Source organism: Sinocyclocheilus anshuiensis, unplaced genomic scaffold (assembly GCF_001515605.1).
Source record: "Sinocyclocheilus anshuiensis isolate Anshui unplaced genomic scaffold, SAMN03320099.WGS_v1.1 scaffold532, whole genome shotgun sequence".
Classification (NCBI taxonomy): domain Eukaryota; kingdom Metazoa; phylum Chordata; class Actinopteri; order Cypriniformes; family Cyprinidae; genus Sinocyclocheilus; species Sinocyclocheilus anshuiensis.
Window position 1 is genome coordinate 2,469,393 of NW_015555819.1, and position 21,613 is coordinate 2,491,005.

At 37.4% G+C, this 21,613-nt stretch overlaps 2 protein-coding genes across 2 annotated transcripts in view; one reads left to right on the forward strand and one right to left on the reverse strand.

The window, feature by feature from the left end:
• The window catches only part of LOC107675296 (GTPase HRas), a 24,933-nt gene extending 12,777 nt beyond the window's left edge, over positions 1-12,156 (reverse strand). The window contains exon 1 of the mRNA XM_016469596.1: positions 12,013-12,156. The gene's annotated coding sequence lies outside the window, so the exon portion shown is untranslated. The remainder of the gene's footprint in view (positions 1-12,012) is intronic.
• Positions 12,157-18,389: 6,233 nt separating this feature from the next.
• On the forward strand, positions 18,390-20,566 carry LOC107675252 (uncharacterized). Its single transcript, XM_016469529.1, has 2 exons — positions 18,390-18,469; positions 19,549-20,566. The coding sequence occupies exon 2, from the start codon at positions 19,553-19,555 to the stop codon at positions 20,564-20,566; it is 1,014 nt and encodes a 337-aa protein (XP_016325015.1). The 5' UTR covers positions 18,390-18,469; positions 19,549-19,552.
• Positions 20,567-21,613: the final 1,047 nt, after the last annotated feature.

Below are 21,613 nucleotides of genomic sequence, written 5' to 3' on the forward strand. Positions count from 1 at the left end.
ACCTCGCTTTTCAGACCGATGAGCTTTGTAAAAATCGACGCGTTTCAGAAAGGCGGGGCATAGAGGAGAGACAATAATGTACATTATGTGGAAAATAATGTGTTTTTTGAACCTTAAACCGCATAAACACATTTCATTACACCAAATACACAAAATAATGTTATTTTTAGCAGCATCATATGACCCCTTTAAAAATGTTTTACATTTATTTTTCAAGATATATTTGCAAATATCATGAAATTAATTCATAAATATCCTCATGCTTCTTAAATGAGGATTGTGGCATTTTAACTAAAACAACAGTCAAATCGGTTTTTCAATGTGTGTTTTTTTTTAAACAAATATAGATAATAAATCAATATTTTGGAGTCACACCATATGACATTTTACAATGCGAACTAATCTTCATTCGTTTTAAAATTTCTGACCATTTGAACTTTTATCCATTTGAATTGAAACTTACATTATCCTACCATGACACCCATTTAAATTCCCCCCCCCTCATGTTGGTCGTACCACATGACTTTCATTTAGTGAAAGAATATTAATAACAAACAATGAAGCATTTTTTTCCCTAAGAAATATTAATTACAAAAAATGGCAAACTAGCATAATTTTCAAGAAATTCATTCTTTTAATGAGGCTTTTTTCTTCATTATTATATTAGGACAGTCGCACCACCCTGATTTTTAACGTTATGCCCCCAAATAATATTAAAATTAATTTTAATTTAGAAATTAAAAAAAACATAAAAAGTTTATTAAAGTCATTATGTGTATGAATTTTTTTATATTTGATGGTCACACCATATGACATTTTTGGTGTTATTAGTGCTAAATTTAAACTTTTCTTGAAATTGGTATGACATTTTAAAAAATCATAATACTTAACATGAATATAGTATATTCTTACATGAATAGTATTGAGTCTTTTTTTTCAAAAATGTTGCATTTTCTTTATTGCAGACACACTTATTTGTCATTGACCCTGCTGCATACCACATAACTCACTACAGAGTTCACTTTAAGACACAACAGTGGTGAACATCCATGACAGCACATCACCAGACAGACTATATTAGTCCCAGGGTGTGGGGTTTTATTATTAGATATCTATTTGTCGTCAACTGGGCTTTAAGCATAGCTCAAGATCAGCAGAGGTGTGTCTGCACTCTGCAGCGTTAATGATTAATGAAAACACAAAGTTTCTCGGTACTATGGAGACTGAAACTTATGAGAGTCCAGCACAATGTATCTGTGAGTGCTGGACGATTAATGAGTAACTCCACACACACTCCCGACACACGCTCTCACGCACACGATTGAGCTATTAAAGGCAAAGGGCAGGGAGTTCATACACAATAGACACTCGTATGTGTACGACTGCCTCAAATCATTTAAATCCAAACAAAACATTGGGGTAAATGCAGTAGAAGAAATAAAGACTTATGAATAATAACTACATAATTTACATTTTTACACTGAAAGGCTTACAAATCAAACTTAGCCCACCCTCAAGTCTCTAATATTCTGGTCCCTAGATATGGACTTCAATGAAAATCGATGGGATTTTTGCCCGTGTTATCATCCACCTTGAGAAAATCATACTTTGATAACTTAGACAGACAATAGCAAAGTTCACTATAGGCTTGAAAAATGCAAGCACATGAACCCAGATGCTTCTAGCGGCACAATCTCGGTTTTGTGCATCACTGCATTCTGAAACACGACAGACAATTTTTTTTTTTTAACGCAATGTAGTTTTTTTGCTTTGTTTTTCTAAGAAATATGAATAAAAAATATGCCAAACTACCATAATAAAAAAAAATTATTATTTTAATGAGGCTTTTTTCATCATTATTATATTAGGATAGTTGTACCACACTGACATTTTTTACTTTATGCCTGAAGAACTGAAGCCTTTTTCAATCACGCAGTGAAACTGCACGGCCATTGGTTCGTGCAGTACGTTTTAAAAATGAACCAATGACTCAGCAGCGGTGTTGCACAAACCTATGGCCGCGAAGCCCGCCAAAGCCTGCCAGAATGGCCGGAGTCATCTGGCTATATAAGCAGCCGCTTCGCCATAGGATTCAGATTTCTTCTCCTTCAGCGACGATGACATTCTTCACTGACTGAAGAGCCTGCTCGCCGTTGACATGCCTCGCAGTGGAATGACTCTGCTCAGCTGATTCGCCGCCTTCAGCGACGTGCAGCAGTGATCTGGTTCCCCTACCATCATCCGGCTAGACACTAAGAGCAAATTTCTAAGAGCAAATTTCACGGCGTTGTTTCAAATGCCGCGCCGTTACTGCGGTACGTGCAGGGCTCCTTGCACGCCGATGATGGCCATCGTGAGTGCGTTTCCTGCCTGGGGAAATCCCACGCGGAATCCGCGCTCACCGAGACAAATTGCTCCCACTGTGAGAGCATGAGTCTCGCCTCTCTGCGCTCGCAGATAGCTTTCTTTTCTGAAAGCAGCTCCGCCCCTCACGCCCTCCCGTTTTCTTCCTCCCAGGAATCTATGAGGAAAAAACAGCGGGGCAGAGGATCTCAGCGCTCGGATGTGATCAGGTCCCGCGTACCCGCGATGTTAAGCACCGGGACGGATGCCGAATTATTCCGTGTCCTCTCGAAAGCCGTCGTGGAGCTGGGTTTGGAGAGGTCTCCACCAGAAGAACCCTCCCGAGCCGTCAGGACAAGTGGTTCCTGCCGGGGCGCCGTCAAACCCCTCGTCAGCGATCCTCTCCTTTTTTTCTGGAGGTCCACGACGAGCTCACCAGATCGTGGCGCGCCCCATACTTTGCCCACCTCCGTACTTCTGCTTCATCCGGCCTCACCTCGGTCGACGGTGCTAAAGACAAGGGGTATGAAAAGCTGCCTCCGCTTGACGAGGCAGTGGCCATGCATCTCTGCCAGCCCACTGCGATCGGCTGGAAGGCCAAGGCTGTCCATCCGTCCAAGCCATGTAGGATGACGTCAGACCTCGCTGGTCGCGCTTACTCATCGGCAGGGCAAGCGGCCTCGGCGCTCCACTCAATGGCCGTGCTCCAGGTCTTCCAGGTCAAGCTCCTTGCCAGCACGGACGAGTCAGGCCCGGACCCCGCGACACTCAGGGAGCTGAGGAGCGCGACAGACCTGGCTTTGAGCGCCACTAAAGCTACAGCTCAGGCTATTGGGCGCTCCATGGCCAGTCTGGTGGTGCTGGAGCGCCAACTATGGCTGACCCTAACCGAAATAAAGGATGCCGACAAGGTTTTTTTGCTCTCTTTTTGAAAATGTTTGTTAAAAAATAAAAAATAAAGTTTATTTAAGTAATTCTATGAATTATTCTATATTTGATGGTTATACCATATGACATTTCTAGTGTTATTGGTGTTAAATGTAAACTTTTCTTAAAAATCATATAAAAAAAATTAAGCATAAATTACATTAAGCAAGAACACAACTGTTTTTTGTCCGTACAATATAAGTCGACGTTCTTTAAAATATCTTCTTCTGAAAAAGAACCTATATTGGCTTTGGAACAACATGAGGGTGAGTAAATGATGACAGAATAAAGACTAAAAAAAAGAAAATTGTACAAAAAAAGAAATAGTAACATAGTAATTTTTTACTAATATGTGAAAAAGCATTTGCAACAAATTCACCTTTCATAAATGAGACATATTTGTGAAACAGAATATTCAACTTTAAATAATGTTGGGTGAGACCAGGGTTATTATAGTTAAGCTAAAACTAAAACCATAAAAACAATTGAAAAACAACAACAACTTGAAATAAAAAAAACGTATTTTATTTCAGCTAATTTCCAAGGCAACGTTTTTCCATTTTTCAAAATAAATAAATAAATAAACTATATAGACATATTAAAAGACAACAAAAACTATGAAAATGCCAAAACACAGAACAAATTTACCAAAACTTTAAAATTAATACGAAAGCAGAAAATCTTAAAAGAAAAACACATTAAAATATTAACAAAAACGTCTCAATGAAACTAAAATCAGGATTTGACTGCATTGTGATATCATTGGTTAATATTTTTGCCACACCCTCGTGCTTTTGGTTATATCACAAGAAATGTTGTTTCATTATTACATTTACATTACATTTGATTACATTTCGAAGAAAGATTACGAAAAATAATATTCTGATTAAAATTCCATGCACTGATAAATTGCGCACAGTAAGATGCAGGTCATTTGTTAAGAAAGTCAATATGTCATAATTTGTGGTTAAAAAGCCTGTTGATATCAGGAAGTCACTAGAATCTGAAAGTCCATTAGTCATTCTCAGGGAAGTGTGTTATGCGTTTCTGATGTTTGTAGTTTTGTAAAACCTGAGGTGAGTGACAGACAGTGCCAATTTCAGTTTCTTTTTAACATGGATGAACAAAGTTTGCCCAAATATAGGACATCATTTGAATAAGCCCTCCAACTACACTAGGGCACAGCAAGGTGAGGATGAATGAGTAACACACACACACACACACACACACACACTGGGCAATGAGAGTTTGATTAGGACCTTCTGTCAGTGTGACATGTTGTTTGGGATGAACACTGGACCAGTAGAGACAGACTGTCTCTAAGACTCATAATTAGCGCCAAAGTGCCTTGGGGATTCAAAAGGGTCCTAATGAGCCCCTGTAGCCCTGAGCTGTTTGGGAATAAACCGTCTAAACCTCAGACAACACTTCGGTGTCCTGAAGCGAAAAAATATCTTAAGTGTGTTTCCTGGGTGTTGCTAAGGTGTTTTTGGTATGAGGTTTCTAGGGTGTTACTTTCTAACCTAAGACTAAAATAGTGATGCAATGAAATTTCGGCAACCGAAAATATTCAGCCGAAACAGCAAACACAACTAGTTGAGTAAACTAACTTTGTAAACAAACTTTGATGTTGGCTTGACAAAGCCTTGTTTGAAAGTTGGAAATAACTTTGAAAATCTTGAAGTTAAAAGATTTCATGCAAAGTCAATAAAATGTTATTAACATGTTCTAGCACACTGCTAAAATGTTTAAGCAAGTTGCTAACAAGATTAAACATTCTGCCGACATGTTTTAGCACACTGCTAACCGAAATTGGCATTCTGCTACCATAACACTTTGCTAATATATTTTAATCCATTGCTAGTGTTTTAACATGTTGCCAACATAATTTAACACATTGCTAACAAGATTTAATGCACTGCTAGCTAGGGCTGTCAAAAAAACATTCAAATTTCGAATATTCGTTGAATTAAAAAAAAAATCCACATTCGAATGCAAAACGTTGCATTCGTATTTTAGGTCTGCGTCAGCCGTCAGGCAGCCTTATCAGTGGCGCATGAAATGCGACGACGATGTAAGTGCCATTGCATTTTAATGCTTTTGTTAGACTATCCAGTTGAACCCACTAGATGCGGCGCTGCTACGTTGTTCATTCAATATATTGTGGAAAACGAGAGCATCCGTGTGGAGAAGATGTGGTTTACATCAAAACTGAAACCAAGCCGTTCACACAGAACGCATATTTATCACATTTTCTGGAGGGACATCTATCAGTGTTGCACTCACGTCTCGCACAAGAGAGCGGCATGTTTAGAAAGCCGTGTAAAATTAATGTAAGTTCAACTTTTAAAAAACACGTCTCAAGACTTTATGGCGGTTTTTCCTGATCCCACTATATCTCATGTTTTTAAATGACGAAAGTAACCTACTCTTTGTGATTGGTTTTCGGTCCTTTGTATTAAACTATACATACATGCATGGGGCTGTTTTTTTTGTTCTAATTGTTTAAGCAACTTTATTAATTATATATGGTTTATAAACATTATTTTAAACATTATGCACTTTTTTTTCCAAAGATAGTCGTGTTATTTTATTACGCTTTGAAGAAACGTGCATAATATTTTGCTCGATGCACCCTCTTGTGGCCTCAGAAGAGAAGCCAAAAGCTTTTTTTCCCCAATTGAAATTATGCCTTTTAAATTCGAATATAATTCGAATTTTGATAATATTTAAGTAGAAAATTCGAATTTAGTTTTTCAGTCATTTTGACAGCCCTACTGCTAGCATTTTGCTAACATATTTTATCATGTTGTTAAAAAAGATTTTTTAAAGTTTTGATCGGCCATTTAACGAAAAACTTTGGTCCAGTCATTTCATAAAGATATAGCAACACGAGTCAGGCCAGTCTGAAGTTCTGACATGAGTTTGGTGGTTGTAGATTGAAAACTCTAGGAGGAGATTGAAATCTTAAGAAAACCTTAAATATCAGTCAGTTGATAACAGAACAGACATAATGATTTTGGAATTAATATTTTTTAGAGGTTGAATTCACTGACCAAAACTGAATCTCAAACAAAGCGTTTAGACTCAGTCAGCGTCTCTTTCAAGCACACAACGTGGATAAACTAGCAGGTAAACATGTCAGCAGCGTAAACACACTTCACCGTTTCCAAAAATGATGCTAGAGTAGCAATATGACAGATTTATTCATCTGAAATACTGAGATGCGGCCCGTTGCCCAATAACTTTTCTGTGAACTTTATCACCTGTAAACATGAACCCTGAACAGCACACCGAGTTCAATTACCCAAATTTAATTAACAAAACTTTTCAGTTTTTCGCATAAATTATAACTTTAACTCCGGTTTCTGTTAATTTCCTCAACTTTTTCAGTTATTTGCCAAATTTCTAATTTTGTGACAATATCATGTATAGTTCACCCAAAAAGCAAGCTTAGGCAGATTTAATTTGGTATCAGATTTGGCACATCAACTATGCTAAATCCTGAAGGTCACACATTTGAGCTTCCATGTTTATTAATTAATATTAATACATGTAAAATATTATTTAATAAAGCACAATATTTAAAACTTTTTAAATTTATGTAGTCACGGTTTCTGTATTTTTAGCTAAGCAAATTATCAATATTCCCAAGTTCACCCCCGATGTAATAACAAATTTATTTATATATATTTTAATTAGGGGTGCAACGGATCGTAGATGATCTGTGATCCGTACGGACCAGTCCCCACGGTTCGGCACGCATGTGATTCGCGGATTAGCTGTTAAGTCAAAGAGTGAAAGTTTATAATTTGCACGCGTTTTGTCTTGATATTTTACACATTAATGTAAACAGCTGTGAAAAGAAACCGGATGCGTGTCAATATTAGGTCCGTGCATTTGGTCTTAAAGAGGCAGCAGCCTATAAACACCTGCTTCTGTCTGCTAATCAAACATCACAGCTTTAACAAAGATTAACCTGTATTTAATTTATGCAGTGAGCATTATTGTGTTGTTTTACACTTAATTATTACAATTCTGCACCTGAATACTACTGTTACTGACTTTATTTGTAACTTTAAGTTGTATTCATCTATGCTTGTAATTTGTGTAATTGTTCTTTATTACTGACTTTATTAGTTAGTAATTTCTTTTGGGGTATAAAAGTACATAAAGCACGCTTTTAGTAATAAATGAATTTCTTTCTTTCTTTTTTTGCTGATCCGTGACTCAAAATACATAGTATGATTCGAACCGTAAGTTTTGTGATCTGTTGCACCACTAATTTTAATGAACAATACTTAACGGTTTATAATTTGTGTTAAAAGCAATAATTAAAAAACATGCCATTTGAACTATTTTGGAGTATCACATCATGAGATCAGTATTGTGTATTCCTACGTCCCTAATTTATTTGATTTAATTTCAGCTTTATTTCAGTTACTGAAAATGATTTGTAATGGTTTTAGTAGTGTTGTCACGGTACCAAAATTTCAGTATTCGGTACCGATACCAGTGAAAATCCACGGTTCTCGGTACCAATTTCGGTACCAAAGCAAAACACAAAAATATGCTAATTGAACAACATTTTTATTAATAACGTTAAACAAAAATTAAATGTACAAAACCAATGCCATTCTTTATACTTATTTAAAAGTGTTTCAAGTTTTTCCACAAGTAATAAAAGTATGAAAAAAGTAAACAAGTTTCACCCAAAAGTTTAGTCATAGTTCTGCTGCCACTGAAAGCATCTGTAAACTGTTGTCTGTTTTAGGGTTTGCTGGCGTGTTTCAGGATCTTCCTCAGTGTGCAGCTGTAAAAGGAAAATATAATATACTTCAGTAAAGCAATGGGCTGAGTCTGACCAAATGCAACATTAGATCATTGACACCAGCTAAAATATAACTTTTCAGGAAATAACAAACCTCAGCTTTTATAATAAATTTAGATAAGATTACGACTTGGTACCGAAATACCGGGTCTTTTGACAACACTAGGTTTCAGTAAATAATTTTCAACACTGGCTTTTACTGATGGACTTAACTGGTTTAACCTGGCAGGTCTTTGGCTAGTCTAGCTGATCTCCCAACCTAGGGCTGGGCGATAATTCGATAACGATAATTATCACGATATAGTTTTCCTCGATAAAACACTATGAAGAGTTCGATAAATGTTCGATATAATGTTTATGCGCCAAAAGCAGAATGAAACAGCGCGACTCATTTGAATCGCGCCACATGGACTGTTTATCCGCTCGGATCAAAGTTTAAACTGTTGCGAGCTCAGAGCAGATGTGTTTACTCGGTCATGCGAGCATTAAACAGCGCTGTGAGATCCAGCGTGAAGTGCTTGAATTCAGCGATGAACACAAATGACTCTGTGATTTAAACTAGTTTAAAGCCAAACAGGAGAAACACTGTGTGCAACAAGACAGTCAGAAGGCTTTTCAATCTACACGTCGCTATCATTTAACATGGATTTACTGTAGTTACACTCACTGCACCATGGTATTGTGGCAGAAATGTGGGATATCCACGTTGAATTTTATTACAGGAGTAATGGTATATAATTATAGTATGTATTTGTGATTAAGCTATAGCATGTGTGCATTTATTCTGTATATTTTTAGACTACTGTTTTCCATACAAATAGGCTACTTAAAAACCATATAGTTATATTTTTAACATGGTATTGAGGTGCTATATGTGTGGTTTTAACTGTGTTTATCATGATTTAAATGTATGCTACTATGGGAGACCAATGCTTAATAAAAAAACTTAAAACAAACTTGGTCAGAATAAATTTAACCGTATAAAACTGAGGTTGCTACAATTTTTACAGATGTTACTGATTTTGATAATCAACAAATATTTACCTCTGCATCCTAACTCAAGCTACTGTCAAATGTGCATTTCTAAGAGACAAAAAAGTGATATTATTATTAATATTATCAGGCAACCCAAACCTATCTCTTGATTTGAAACGATATCACTCATTAGAACATGCAGAAACTAAGAAATTAATTTTTCTATTTAGATATTTCTTTTGTTAAGGAAAATGAATGGTCTGGTTTCTACAACTTTCACTTTGGAGCAAAAATCTGTCTTTAAACTTGAAAGAAATAAAGATTTGACATTTATCGTGATAATTATCGATATCGACTGGTATGAAAACAATTATCGTGATATTTTTTTTGGCCATATCAGCCAGCCCTATCCCAACCCCACCAGCCAAAAACCAGCAAACAGTGAGACCAGAAAGCGGCTTAGACCTGCTTAAACCTGCATTTCAGCAGGTTTTGGTTCAGATTTATAAAGATTCACAGGCACAGCGGTTCAATCACCCAAATTTAGTACCAAACTTTATTCTTGGTTTTCGCCTAAATTAATTTCTAATTCGGTGTTTCTGTAAATATCTCATTTTGAATCATCCCTAGGTCTCTAGTTATGACTCGGTTCCTCCTTTAATGGAGAAGTTTTCACCCGTTTTATCATCTGTCAGGTGAATATGGTAAGTGTGATTGCTTAGGAAAGCAATAGCATTCCTCTCGTCAGTAAGCGATGTGATTTATCATTGAAAAACTACAGGCAGGGCTGAAAGCAAGAACTAGACATCGGCTCTGGGATCTGCCAAGACTTTAGAGCCGCATACATACACCCTGTCACCATGAGCGGCCAATATGAAACCCTATAGTCCCTCTGGATGCTCAGGATAAACTTACTGACACTATCAGCTCTGCGTTTTACCGACACGACATACATCCAATACCTAGGATTGGAAATTAAAATGATTTGCCTAATCATTGTGATCTGACAGTTAGGGTAATTTAAAATAACATGTTGCTAGACATTATGTTAGGGCACAAATAAATGGTCTCAACAGAATACGAAGTATCAATTTTCCCTGAGCCGCAACCCTACAACAGAAGCAGGCCTAAGTGATTTCCAGTCCGGTTCAGACAGTAGAAGCAATCTCACATGGGAGATGACGGAATCGAACACTGAGGAACCATAACAGATCCAGGCTGAGCGAGCGACTGAAATCATCCCCCAAAATAACCAGCACTGTTTTTTGTTAGTTTTCCCATCTAACATTTATATTTTATTTCAGATAAAAAAAAATAAAAAAAAACAGTTTTAGTTTTAGATAACAATATCCAACACTGGTCTGGTTTAAGATGGTCTTAACTGGTTTAACCTGGCAGGTCTTTAGCTAGGCTAGCTGATTTCTCAACCAAACCAGCCTAAAACCCCTATAAAACCAGCCAACAGACCTGACTAAGAACAGTTAAAGGGTTAGTTCACCCAAAAATGAAAATTAGGCTGCGTTTTACTCACCCCCGAGGCATCCTGGGTGTATATGACTTTCTTCATTCAGACGAATCCAGTCGGAGTTATATTAAAAATTGTCTTTGATCTTTCAAGCTGTTTAATGGCACTCAGCGGCAATTTTTAATATAACTCCGACTGGATTCGTCTGAATGAAGAAAGTCATATACACCCAGGATGCCTCGGGGGTGAGTACAACGCAGCCTAATTTTCATTTTTGGGTGAACTAACCCTTTAAGACCAGAAAGCATCTTAAACCTGTTTTTCAGCAGGTTCTGGTTCATATTTAAGATTCACAGTCACAGACATATTAAGCATACAGTTAAATAATGTCAATTTAGTTCACTCTTCACGGTGAAAAGAGCCTGTAAATACAGATTAATCGACTATTGGTAAAAATTCAATTGCATAATATTTCCTACCTACTCACATCATCTTAAATAACAGTAAACAGTCCATATGGCTTCAGAAGAACATACTTTCATTTTGTATTCAAATCCACAAAACTCGCTGTACAGTATACAAATCTACTACAGGTGCAATAAAATATCAAACTTTTGTACTTAAGCGACCTTAACTTGATTGATCTGCGTTGAAACAGATTATTAAACTTCCGCACTGCTCTTCATCGTCCAGAAATTACTAATCCTACTATGCCGAGGCATCTTAATATTCATAAGCGGAGCCTTTGCTATTGGCGCGCTACCAAGAGACGTCAGCGGCAAACGGTCCGTCGCCATTGGAGCAAACTCGGGATGGACTACTTAATATTCATGAGCTCCTCTTTGTCATAGTAGGAATTTGCAATTGTTCGTCCGGTACTATGGGGCGTCACCCGAGTTTATACAGAGAGGCTCGTAACTGTCACATGGATGCCGCTAAAACTTAACAAATTAGACAACAGACAACATGTTTACATTCAGTGTTAGACGTGAAATCTTTTCCGGTAACGGCAAGCTGGCGGGAAAAGAAGCAACGGTCAGTCTGATCGATTACTAGAGTCTGACTCAGTGTAAACCGATCTGATTCACTGTTTAGATGCTTGAACGGGTTTCATTGTGACGGGTGGATAAAAAATAATCTAATTAAATAAATACTATATGATTTTGTATTTCTATTTTCATCAAATAATTTAAAATAAAACGCTGATTATTAAAAGTACAGAATTGTACTGGAATCCATCGATGACTGATCGTCCACACATATGTAAACATTCTCCATGCAATTATAAAAACGCACCAATAATCGCCACAAATATCAACTAACGATAACTGTGTGTGTAAATTAATACAAATATGTGTTTTAGGTAAACAATACTTGCCACTATGAGTCGGTCCACTTGGTCACCTTACAATATTACACTGCAATCTAACGATTTATGCTTAAAATAACACACAAAAAATTGTCACTTCACCTCTGATTCCCCGGATACAGTCACTCTCCAGATGTCTTTTACTTCAGCTTTTCCTGGGTTGCATTAGATGTAGCAGACAGTCCAGTGTGAACAATGTGCTCCGCTGTAGTGTGTATTTGTGTGTGTGAAATGTGTGTGTGTGCAGCACAGCCTACGCCCTGCCCCACACGACACACAGCCCCGCCCCTCGGCCCAGTCACCAATCCCAATGCAGCAACGGCTCAGCTCATGAATATTAAGTAGATCCTGGTGACGCTAAACGGTATCTTTCGCCGATTCCAGAAAAGTGGCTCGTTTAGCGCCTGGGAGGCTGATCGACCGAGAACACAGCCAATCACAAGGCTTGGTCCCGCCTCCAAAAACACAACAACCAATCGGATTAGTACAATCCACACCCGCCAGAATACGTATCTTCTGCTTTGCACCGCTTTGCACAGCCGTTCAAACGTGCTGTATCAAATTATTTTTCGAGCGTGATTATGCAAAAGTTTATGAACAAGTGGCACTTCTTGTTTCTTTATTTACAGTGTAATTCAACTACTTAATGCTGAAGTTTATGACTAAACTGGGCCACAATCGTAGAGTTTTTGTATTAATTTAAAACTGTTTATGAGTTCCTATGCCTTCTGGAAAAAAGGCGATTAAAAAAAACTACATCGAATAGCTGTCCATTCATATTTGTTAAATTTATAACTATTGTTAGTACTACTATAATTGTGATTTATAATTATATTACTGTAATTGTAGTTGTATAATTACTGGTAAATTCATATTTGTTTTTCAAACATATATTTTTAATTCATGTATTTAGACATTTTAACCCTTTGTGTATATTTTGGCCAGTCTTTGTAATTTTTAGTGAGTAAAATATGTTTTAAAATGACATATTTTTAGTGTAATTTTAAGGGAAAGGCTATAGGCAAAGACTGTTATTGTGTTTCCCCAGGGTGCCACAACAACTGAACACACAATAAGAACACTAAACTGTAAAGCATCGTAATAACGCAAACATTTGGTCTATTATTGAGTCAATAAATAACTTCAGTGTGAATGTAACATTCATCTACTACAGACATTTTTATCATTTTGTCACGTTTCTTAATGAACTACAAATCCCACGTTTGCCCGTATACAGGAAGTAGATCCCGTATCCAGGAAGTAGATCCCGTTGCTAAGCAAACTTATCCTCTAGCTGTCCAGTTAGGCAGAAGATAAATGCTACACTGAATATCACGTTAATTAGGCTCAAAAGGTAAGAACATAGTTAAACTGTATGAAATACAATGCTAATATATTGTATGCTATTTTAACAGTTTACTTGAATTTGCCGTTTTCTTTAAAACGGTTAACATTTCTTCAGGGCAGATGCAATAAAGGTTAGAGATGTCGAGTGAAACATCGATAAAGAAGAGACCAGGCACAGCTCTGTCCATCGTGACTGAGTTCAGTGGATCTGGTTTATTAAACTCGATCAGAGTCTCTCACCTCACAAACTGGTATTAAATGGTTAGTTCACCCAAAAATGAAAATTCTGTCATTAATTACTCACCCTCGTGTCGTTCTAAACCCGTAAGACCTTCGTTCATCTTCGGAACACAATTTAAGATATTTTTGATGAAGTCTGAGGGCTCTCTGACCCTCCCATAGACAGCAAGGTAACTACCACGTTCAAGGTCCAGAAAAGTACCAAGATGATGGACAAAGTAGTCCGTGTGACATCAGTGCTTCAACTGTAAAGTTACAAAGCTACAAGAATACTTTTTTGCACAAAGAAAACAAAAATAATGACTTTATTCCACATTTTCGTCTCTACTACGTCATTACACCGGATCTGGGTCAGTGCCGCCACATGATCGCATCATGATACTGTCGTGAACGTGCATCCACAAGTGACGCAGTAGAGACGAAAATGTGGAATAAAGTCGTTATTTTTGTTTTCTTTGCGCAAAAAAGTATTCTCGTAGCTACTACTTTGTCGATCATCTTGGTACTTTTCTGGACCTTGAATGTGGTAGTTACCTTGCTGTCTATGGGAGTGTCAGAGAGCCCTCATATTTCATCAAAAATATCCTAAAATGTGTTCCGAAGATAAACGAAGGTCTTATGGGTTTCGAACAACACAAGGGTGAGTAATTAATGACAGAATTTTCATTTTTGGGTGAACTAACCCGTAGCTTCGTAACTTTACAGTTTACAGTTACAACTTCGGCCAGGGGGGGGCGGAGTCAAAAGTAACAATTTTATATTATATAATTTTATTTTATTTCATTTTATTTTTATATTAATTTAAACAATTAATATCAAACAATTCTGTTCATTTAGTAACATAAATATATGTTAGTGTAGGCTATATCTTTAGAGCTTTATCATTCATTATCTTCTTGTCGATCCAGCAGTTCACATTTACAACTGCGTGTTTTCTGCGTAAAAATAAGGGTCGTTTTTGGCTTTGGTCTAAACAGAGAGCAGAAGAGCTTATTGAAAAATGCAAATTCATTCTCTGCCAGCAGGTGGCGCTTTTCGCCAGGAATATAGCCGTTTCCCCGGTAACCGCAGTAAACAGAGCCGCGCAGCACCTGACTTTGAAACTTGCAGTGCTCATATTTAATCAATTAAATAGCCTTTTGAAGTGCAAGCTATATCTCATTATACATGTAAATATTTACATGTATATTTAGTTTTTTTTCACTGGAGCACCACCTGAGTCTTCTCCTCCCATTTCTACACTGAGCATTGTTTTCTTCCCGCGGTACTACCTGCGCAGATATCAATGGCATCACTGGGCTGTAGGTTGCCAAGTTGAGGGGACAAATGGGTTGAAATTTGTTTGCGTCGAATTTGTTTGCGTCGTGTGAGAAAGATGCGTTTCATACAAGATCTGGCAACTGGACAACCTTGCAATTTGTTGACGTTATTATTCAATGAGGTTTGGACCATACAAATTACGGGAATTTTACCGGAAGCGAATGTAGCAAACATATAAAATACGCCCAGTGGGATTTTTTTTTAAATAAAAAGTTTAAAAATACGGGAGAAATACGTGAAAATATTTAAACGGGATGATAGCGGCATAGAATGTTAAAATACGGGAGAATCCCAGGAAAAACGGGAGGGTTGACAGGTATGGCCTAAAGTAATGTGAAGATTAGGCAAATAGTCTGGTGACGTAGGACTGTGCGCAACTTGTTGTTTGTCTAAATTACCTAATTTCCGGTAATTTCGCAAATTGGCGTCGTCGGTAGTTCGGACATCGCAAGTTCGACTCGGGATTGTGAACTCCCGCGGACGGGACGACGCAAGTCCGTACTTGATAACATCAGTCAGCTCGCTTTGGCTACTCTGTATTTGCAATAAGACGAAATATGATATCAAACACCACTGCCTCTTTTCGTTTCATTTAAACATAGGCTATTAATAGCCCCGGAAAAAACAGCATTGCCTCTTTTCATTTTCATTTTAGCATATTAATAGAATAAAGACCAAAGATTACCTGTTAGATTTACCTAAAATGAATTATATCTCATGTTTAACCAGTACAGAGACATCAGAGCTAGCAGCAAATGTCAGAAGGACTAGCCGAGTTGAGGCTGCTCTCGTCGGGAAACACGAGCACTGAGCGCCCGCTGATCGCCTGGAGCTCACATCTCCGAAACTTTCATATAGGCGCTGTCTTTATAAATAAACCGCAGATTTGAGTTTTAAACAACTACATTCTCTCCTGAAATATTCTTAAAACTACATTTCATGACATAATAACAGTATTTTGAAAATTATGTTTATAAATGGTGAATGAAATGCAATGCTGTGAACTCAACCAATCAGCATGCTCAGCGCCCAAGTCCCGCCCCCGAAAGTTCCTGACCTTTGAAAAAGTACTACCTCGTGAGCAGGGACTTTCTGAGAGGCAAATTTTTACCAGGAACTTTATTTAGATACTGCTTCCTGCGGTGGAAACACACCGAATACCGGCCCAAAGTCTCTAGTTCCTGGTGAAAGTTCCTGCGGTGGAAACAGGCTTTTTGATATCAAGATTAAACAACATGAACACCATTAAAAAACACCATAAATGTAAAATGTACAAATAAAAGCCAAAGTAGGCAGGTGCCAACAGCTTAAGGCCTCATCCTCAAAAACCAAACAAATAGAATTTATAAAAGAATACAGAACCCATACATTTCACAGAAGATAAACATGCATTGAGATATAATAGTATAGACAGAGGGTTGCAAAATTCCGGGAATTTTCACGACTGGAAACTTTCCATGGGAATTAACGGGAATATATGGGAATTAATGGGAATAAACTGGGAATTTGCAAAATTGCAGGAACTGGGAACTTAGATATAGTTGAGAAAAAAATATTGCAGCATAATTTTGGTTAAAACAACCAGATTTAATGCAATTTCATTTCAATTCTACACTACACATTGCTCAATCACATGCACACACTGCTTAGTGCAGGCCACACCCCCTACCTGCACAGTGCATTCCTCCTTAACATGCACAAATCATTTCTTGAATCCTGCACACAAAACATCAACATGTCCATCTTGGTGAGTATTCATGTAAATTACATGAATATTACAAAAATGTATGTTTAAAACTTCCCTGTGTTGTGTGTAAGCTACTGTGCAACTAAATTATACCAATGTAAAAACAAATACACTGACTGAGCAAACATTTAGGTGAGATGATAATAATAAAAAACCTGTCTAAAATGACCCTCCCCCACACACAATCCCCTCTAGTCACCTAAGAGAGGGATTCCCCTCCATTTTCTCTGAAGCCACACTTGATGCATTTGAGCCCAGAGACTACATTTAACTTTTGATATTACTTGGGCAAATATATTTGATCTATGGTGTTAAAGTTTAACTAGCAAATACCAAAAAGTATTTATACAGTATAGCCAGATATGAAAAATCTAAGCTAGTTAGCACTATTTAATTGACAATGTATGAGGCTAGGTATCATGTGCTAGCTAGCTCAAGCTGTCATGCTCTTTCTGCTAGCCAGTTTTCTGTTATCATACAGAAGTACAGTACTGGTCAAAAGTTTGGACATGTTACTATTTTTAATGTTTTTAAACATTGCATCTCTTTTGCTCATCAAGCCTTCATTTATTTGATCAAAATACAGAACTAAACGGTAATATTGTGAAGTATTATTACAATTTAAAATAATGACAAATACTGATAAATATAATACTAGAATGTATTTCTGTGATCAAAGCTGAATTGTCAGCATCATTACTCCAGTCTTCAGTGTCACAGGATCCTTCAGAAATCATTCTCATATGCTGATTTATTATCAATTTTGGAAACAGGTGTGCTGCTTAATATATATATATATATATTTTATTATTATTACCCGTGATACTTTTTTCAGGATTCTTTGATGAATAAAAAGTTTAAAAAGAACAGTATTTATTTAAAATAGAAATCATATTTTAACAATACACTACCATTCAAAAGTTTGGGGTCAGTATTTTTTTATTTTTTTTTTGAAAGAAATGAATACTTTTATTCAACAAGGAAGTTAAATTAATAAAAAGTAATAGTAAAGACTTATATATTGTTAGAAAATATTTCTATTTTGAATAAATGCTGTTCTTTCTAAGTTTTTATTCATCAATAAATCCTGAGAAAAAGCATCACAGATTCCAAAAAGTATTAAAAAATGTGTATTAGTTTGCATGCATGTCAGCTTATGATCAAACAAAATGTTTGTTTATGTTTGTATGAGAGACAGTTTCTATAAATTTCCCCAAATTTCCAATTAATTCCCGTAAATTCCTGTGAAGTTTCCAATTTGGAATATTTCCAAAATTCCCCAGATGAAGTTCCCATGGAAAGTTTCCGCCCCTCTGCAACCCTACAGAGGAAGTAAATCAGATATAGGCTTATTATTCTCAGTATTTCCTCAGGGATCTGGGACCCGGTCTTTCTCACCTGCAGGTCTTATGTCTGGCTCGATGTGGTCTGACCGACCTGGAGGAGAGTTCTGCTCTTTCCTCCTTAAAGATATCCAACAGCATTCAGAGGCAAAGGCTAACAGAGACTGAACCGATAAAAAACTATTTTTGTTTTTCTAATATGAAAGTATTTTAATAGGAGAAACTGATTTCTTGAATCCTGCACACAAAATAATTTCAAAAAAGGTCCATCTTGGTGATTAGTCATGTAAATTACATAAATATTACACAAATGTATGTTTAAAACTTTCTTGTGCTGTGTGTAAGCTATTGTGAACCAAAATGTAAAACAAATAGACTGACTGAGCAAACCTTTAGGTGAGATAATAAAATAAAATAAAAAAAACTCTGTCTAAAAAAGGCCATCCCCCGCCCTCTTAGTCACTTAAGAGGGGAATTCCCCCCCGATTTTCCAAGCTCTGCCTATCACAAGACTATTGAAGGCACAGTTCTGCATTTGAACCCGAAGACTACATCCATTCAAGTAAGTTTTGATATTACTTTGGTAAATAAATTTGATCTACGGTATTAAAGTTTAACTAGCAAATACAAAATTATGTTTATACAGTAGCTAGCTAGGCAGTAAATCAAGTATGCTACATGTAAGCTAGTTTATGAGGCTAGATATAATGTGCTAGCTAGCTCAAGCTGTGATGCTCTTTCTGCTAGCCAGTTTTCTGTTATCATACAGAATACAGTACGTTACTGGTCAAATGTTTGGACACACTACTATTTATCATTTTTGATAGAAGTCTCTTATGCTCATCAAGCCTGCATTTATTTGATCAAAACTAATATTGTGAAATATTACTACAATTAAAAATAATGGTTAATATACTTTAAAATATCATTTATTTCTGTGATGCATCAGCCAATACTCTAGTCTTCAGTGTCGCGTGATCCTTCAGAAATCATTCTAATATACAATTTTATTATCAATATTGGAAACAGATTTTTGTTGTTATTTTTTGAAAGAAATTAATACTTTTAATCAGCAAGGATATGTTAAATTGATAAAAAGTGATAGTAAAGAAAATGATTTCTGTTTTGAATAAATTCTGTTCTTTTAAACTTTTTATTCATCAATGAATCCTGAAAAAAGGATCGCAGGTTCCCAAAAAATTATTAGACAGCGCAAATGTTTCCAACATTGGTAATAAATCAGCATATTAAAATGATTTCTGAAGGATCACGTGACACTGAAAACTGGAGTATTGGCTGATGAAAATTCAGCTTTGCATGACAAGAAATAAATGATATTTTAAAGTACATTAAAAAAAGAAAGCCATTATTTTAAATTGTAATAATATTTCACAATATTACTGTTTTTCTGCATTTTTGATCAAATAAATGCAGGCTTGCTGGAATGATGAGCATGAGACTTCTTTTTTTTAAAAACATTAAAAAGTCAAACGCTTTTGACTGGTACTGTATATAAGTTATCGTTTGATTTAGCAAGCATGCCGATTGAGACGTATTTATTCCTCTAGCCTATTTCTATTCATTTGCAGCAATTGTAAAATGTTTATATTAAAATAGTTTATATATCATTTTATTCCACAGAACAATGCCACGCACACCATCTCAGGTGTGGATACATTTCATCTCAGCCAATCTGGAAGGAAAGGCTGTGTACAGTTGCAAATACTGTGCAAAGACCTATGTTAAGAATGCCACAAAGATGCAGCAGCATATAGCCAAGTGCCCAAAGTTTTCCCAGAGCTCCAAACAAGCAACCCCAGACAAGAGTTCATCTGCTTCCATCCGATGTGAAAATGATTCCGATTCAGACACCCTCTCGTCAGCTCCCGGCCACTCTGGAATTGGAGGGTTGTTGGACTCAATGGATGAACGTAGCCAGAAAAATGCTGATGAATGTTTTGCTCGAGCAGTGTATGCAACTGGCTCACCTCTGATGCTCACAGCCAATGTCTATTGGAAGAGATTCCTGAATGTCCTTCGCCCCGCGTACACACCTCCCTCCAGTCATGCTTTGTCTACTCATTTGCTGGATAGAGAGTTCAACAGAGTGCAAGCAAAGGTCAAGCAAACCGTTGACAAAGCAGACTGCATTTCCATCATCTCTGATGGGTGGTCAAATGTCCGGGGACAAGGAATTATCAAGTACATTGTCACCAGCCCTCAATTAATATTCTATAAGAGCACAGACACAAAGGACAACAGACACACAGGCTCCTACATTGCTGATGAGCTGAAAGCAGTCATCGGTGATCTTGGACCTGAGAAGGTTTGTGCACTTGTGACTGACAATGCTGCAAACATGAAAGTTGCTTGGGCACACGTGAAGGAGACCTACCCTCACATAACAACAATTGGCTGTGCTGCCCATGCTCTTAATCGTCTCCTTGAGGACATCATGGCACTGAATACAATGAACACACTGTACAAGACAGCGAAGCAAGTCGTGAAATATGTGAAGGGCAAACAGGTAGCTTCAGCAATCTACCTCTCTAAGCAAAAAGGAAAAAACAGGAACGCCACACTGAAGCTCCCCAGCATCACTCGATGGGGTGGGGTTGTCATCATGTACGACAGTCTGCTAGAGGGGAAGCCAAGATAGAAGGGGATACTTCCATCTTGTCAGATGTTAAATATCTGTTTGCTGAGCTCAAAGAGGAAATACAAACCGTCCTGCCCGCCTCCCTGCTGCTGCAAGCGGAGGAGACTGCAGTGGTCAAGTCCCTGGAGAAGCACCAAGAGTTCTGCATGAAACCAATACACGCAGCAGCATACATGCTGGACCCAAAGTATGAGAAAAGCATACTCTCTGCTGAAGAGATCCGCAGTGCTTACGCTGTTATTACTGCCATGTCTCACCGTCTTGGGCTTGATGAAGGCAAGGTTCTCGGCAGTCTAGCAAAGTACCGTACCAAGCAAGGCCTTTGGGAATGGGATGGGATATGGCAATCGTGCCAGCACATATCTGCATCTACCTGGTGGAAAGGACTTTGTGGATCTGAGGCACTTGCGCCTGTAGCGTCTATCATCCTTCAAATCCCACCAACATCAGCCGCCTCTGAGCGCAACTGCTCACTGTTTGGGAACACACACGCAAAGGTTCACAACAGGCTCACGAATGCAAGGGAGGAGAAGCTGGTGGCCATCCGGGCAAACCTAAGGCTCTTTGAGCCTGACACAGAGCCATCCTGGACAAGGCTGGACTGTGACACCGAAGATGAAGACAAGTCAGATGTTGAGGAAGCAGACATGGAGGATGTTGACGAGGTCCAGGAAGAAGCCAATGAGACCTGAATAGATTAAGAGGAAAAATGCAGAGACTTAAGAAGCATAGGAGAAAATTTTGAATGGGACTTTTTTTGGAAGGGGAAGGGTGGGGAATGCTTTCGTTTTAAAGCAAACATAAGGAAATACGGGTTTTTTTGTTCATTCAACATTGTGTTGCTCAATGAAAGAATTAATTAAAGTTCTAATTACAATTACATCAGTCAAAAATGTCATTTGTGCATTCGTTTGCGTGCATGTCAGCTTATGACCGAACAAAATGTTTATGTTTGTATATACAGTTTATATAAATTTTCTAAATAATTCAAATAAATTCCTGTAAAGTTTCCAACTTGGAATATTTCCAAAATTCCCGAGATGAAGT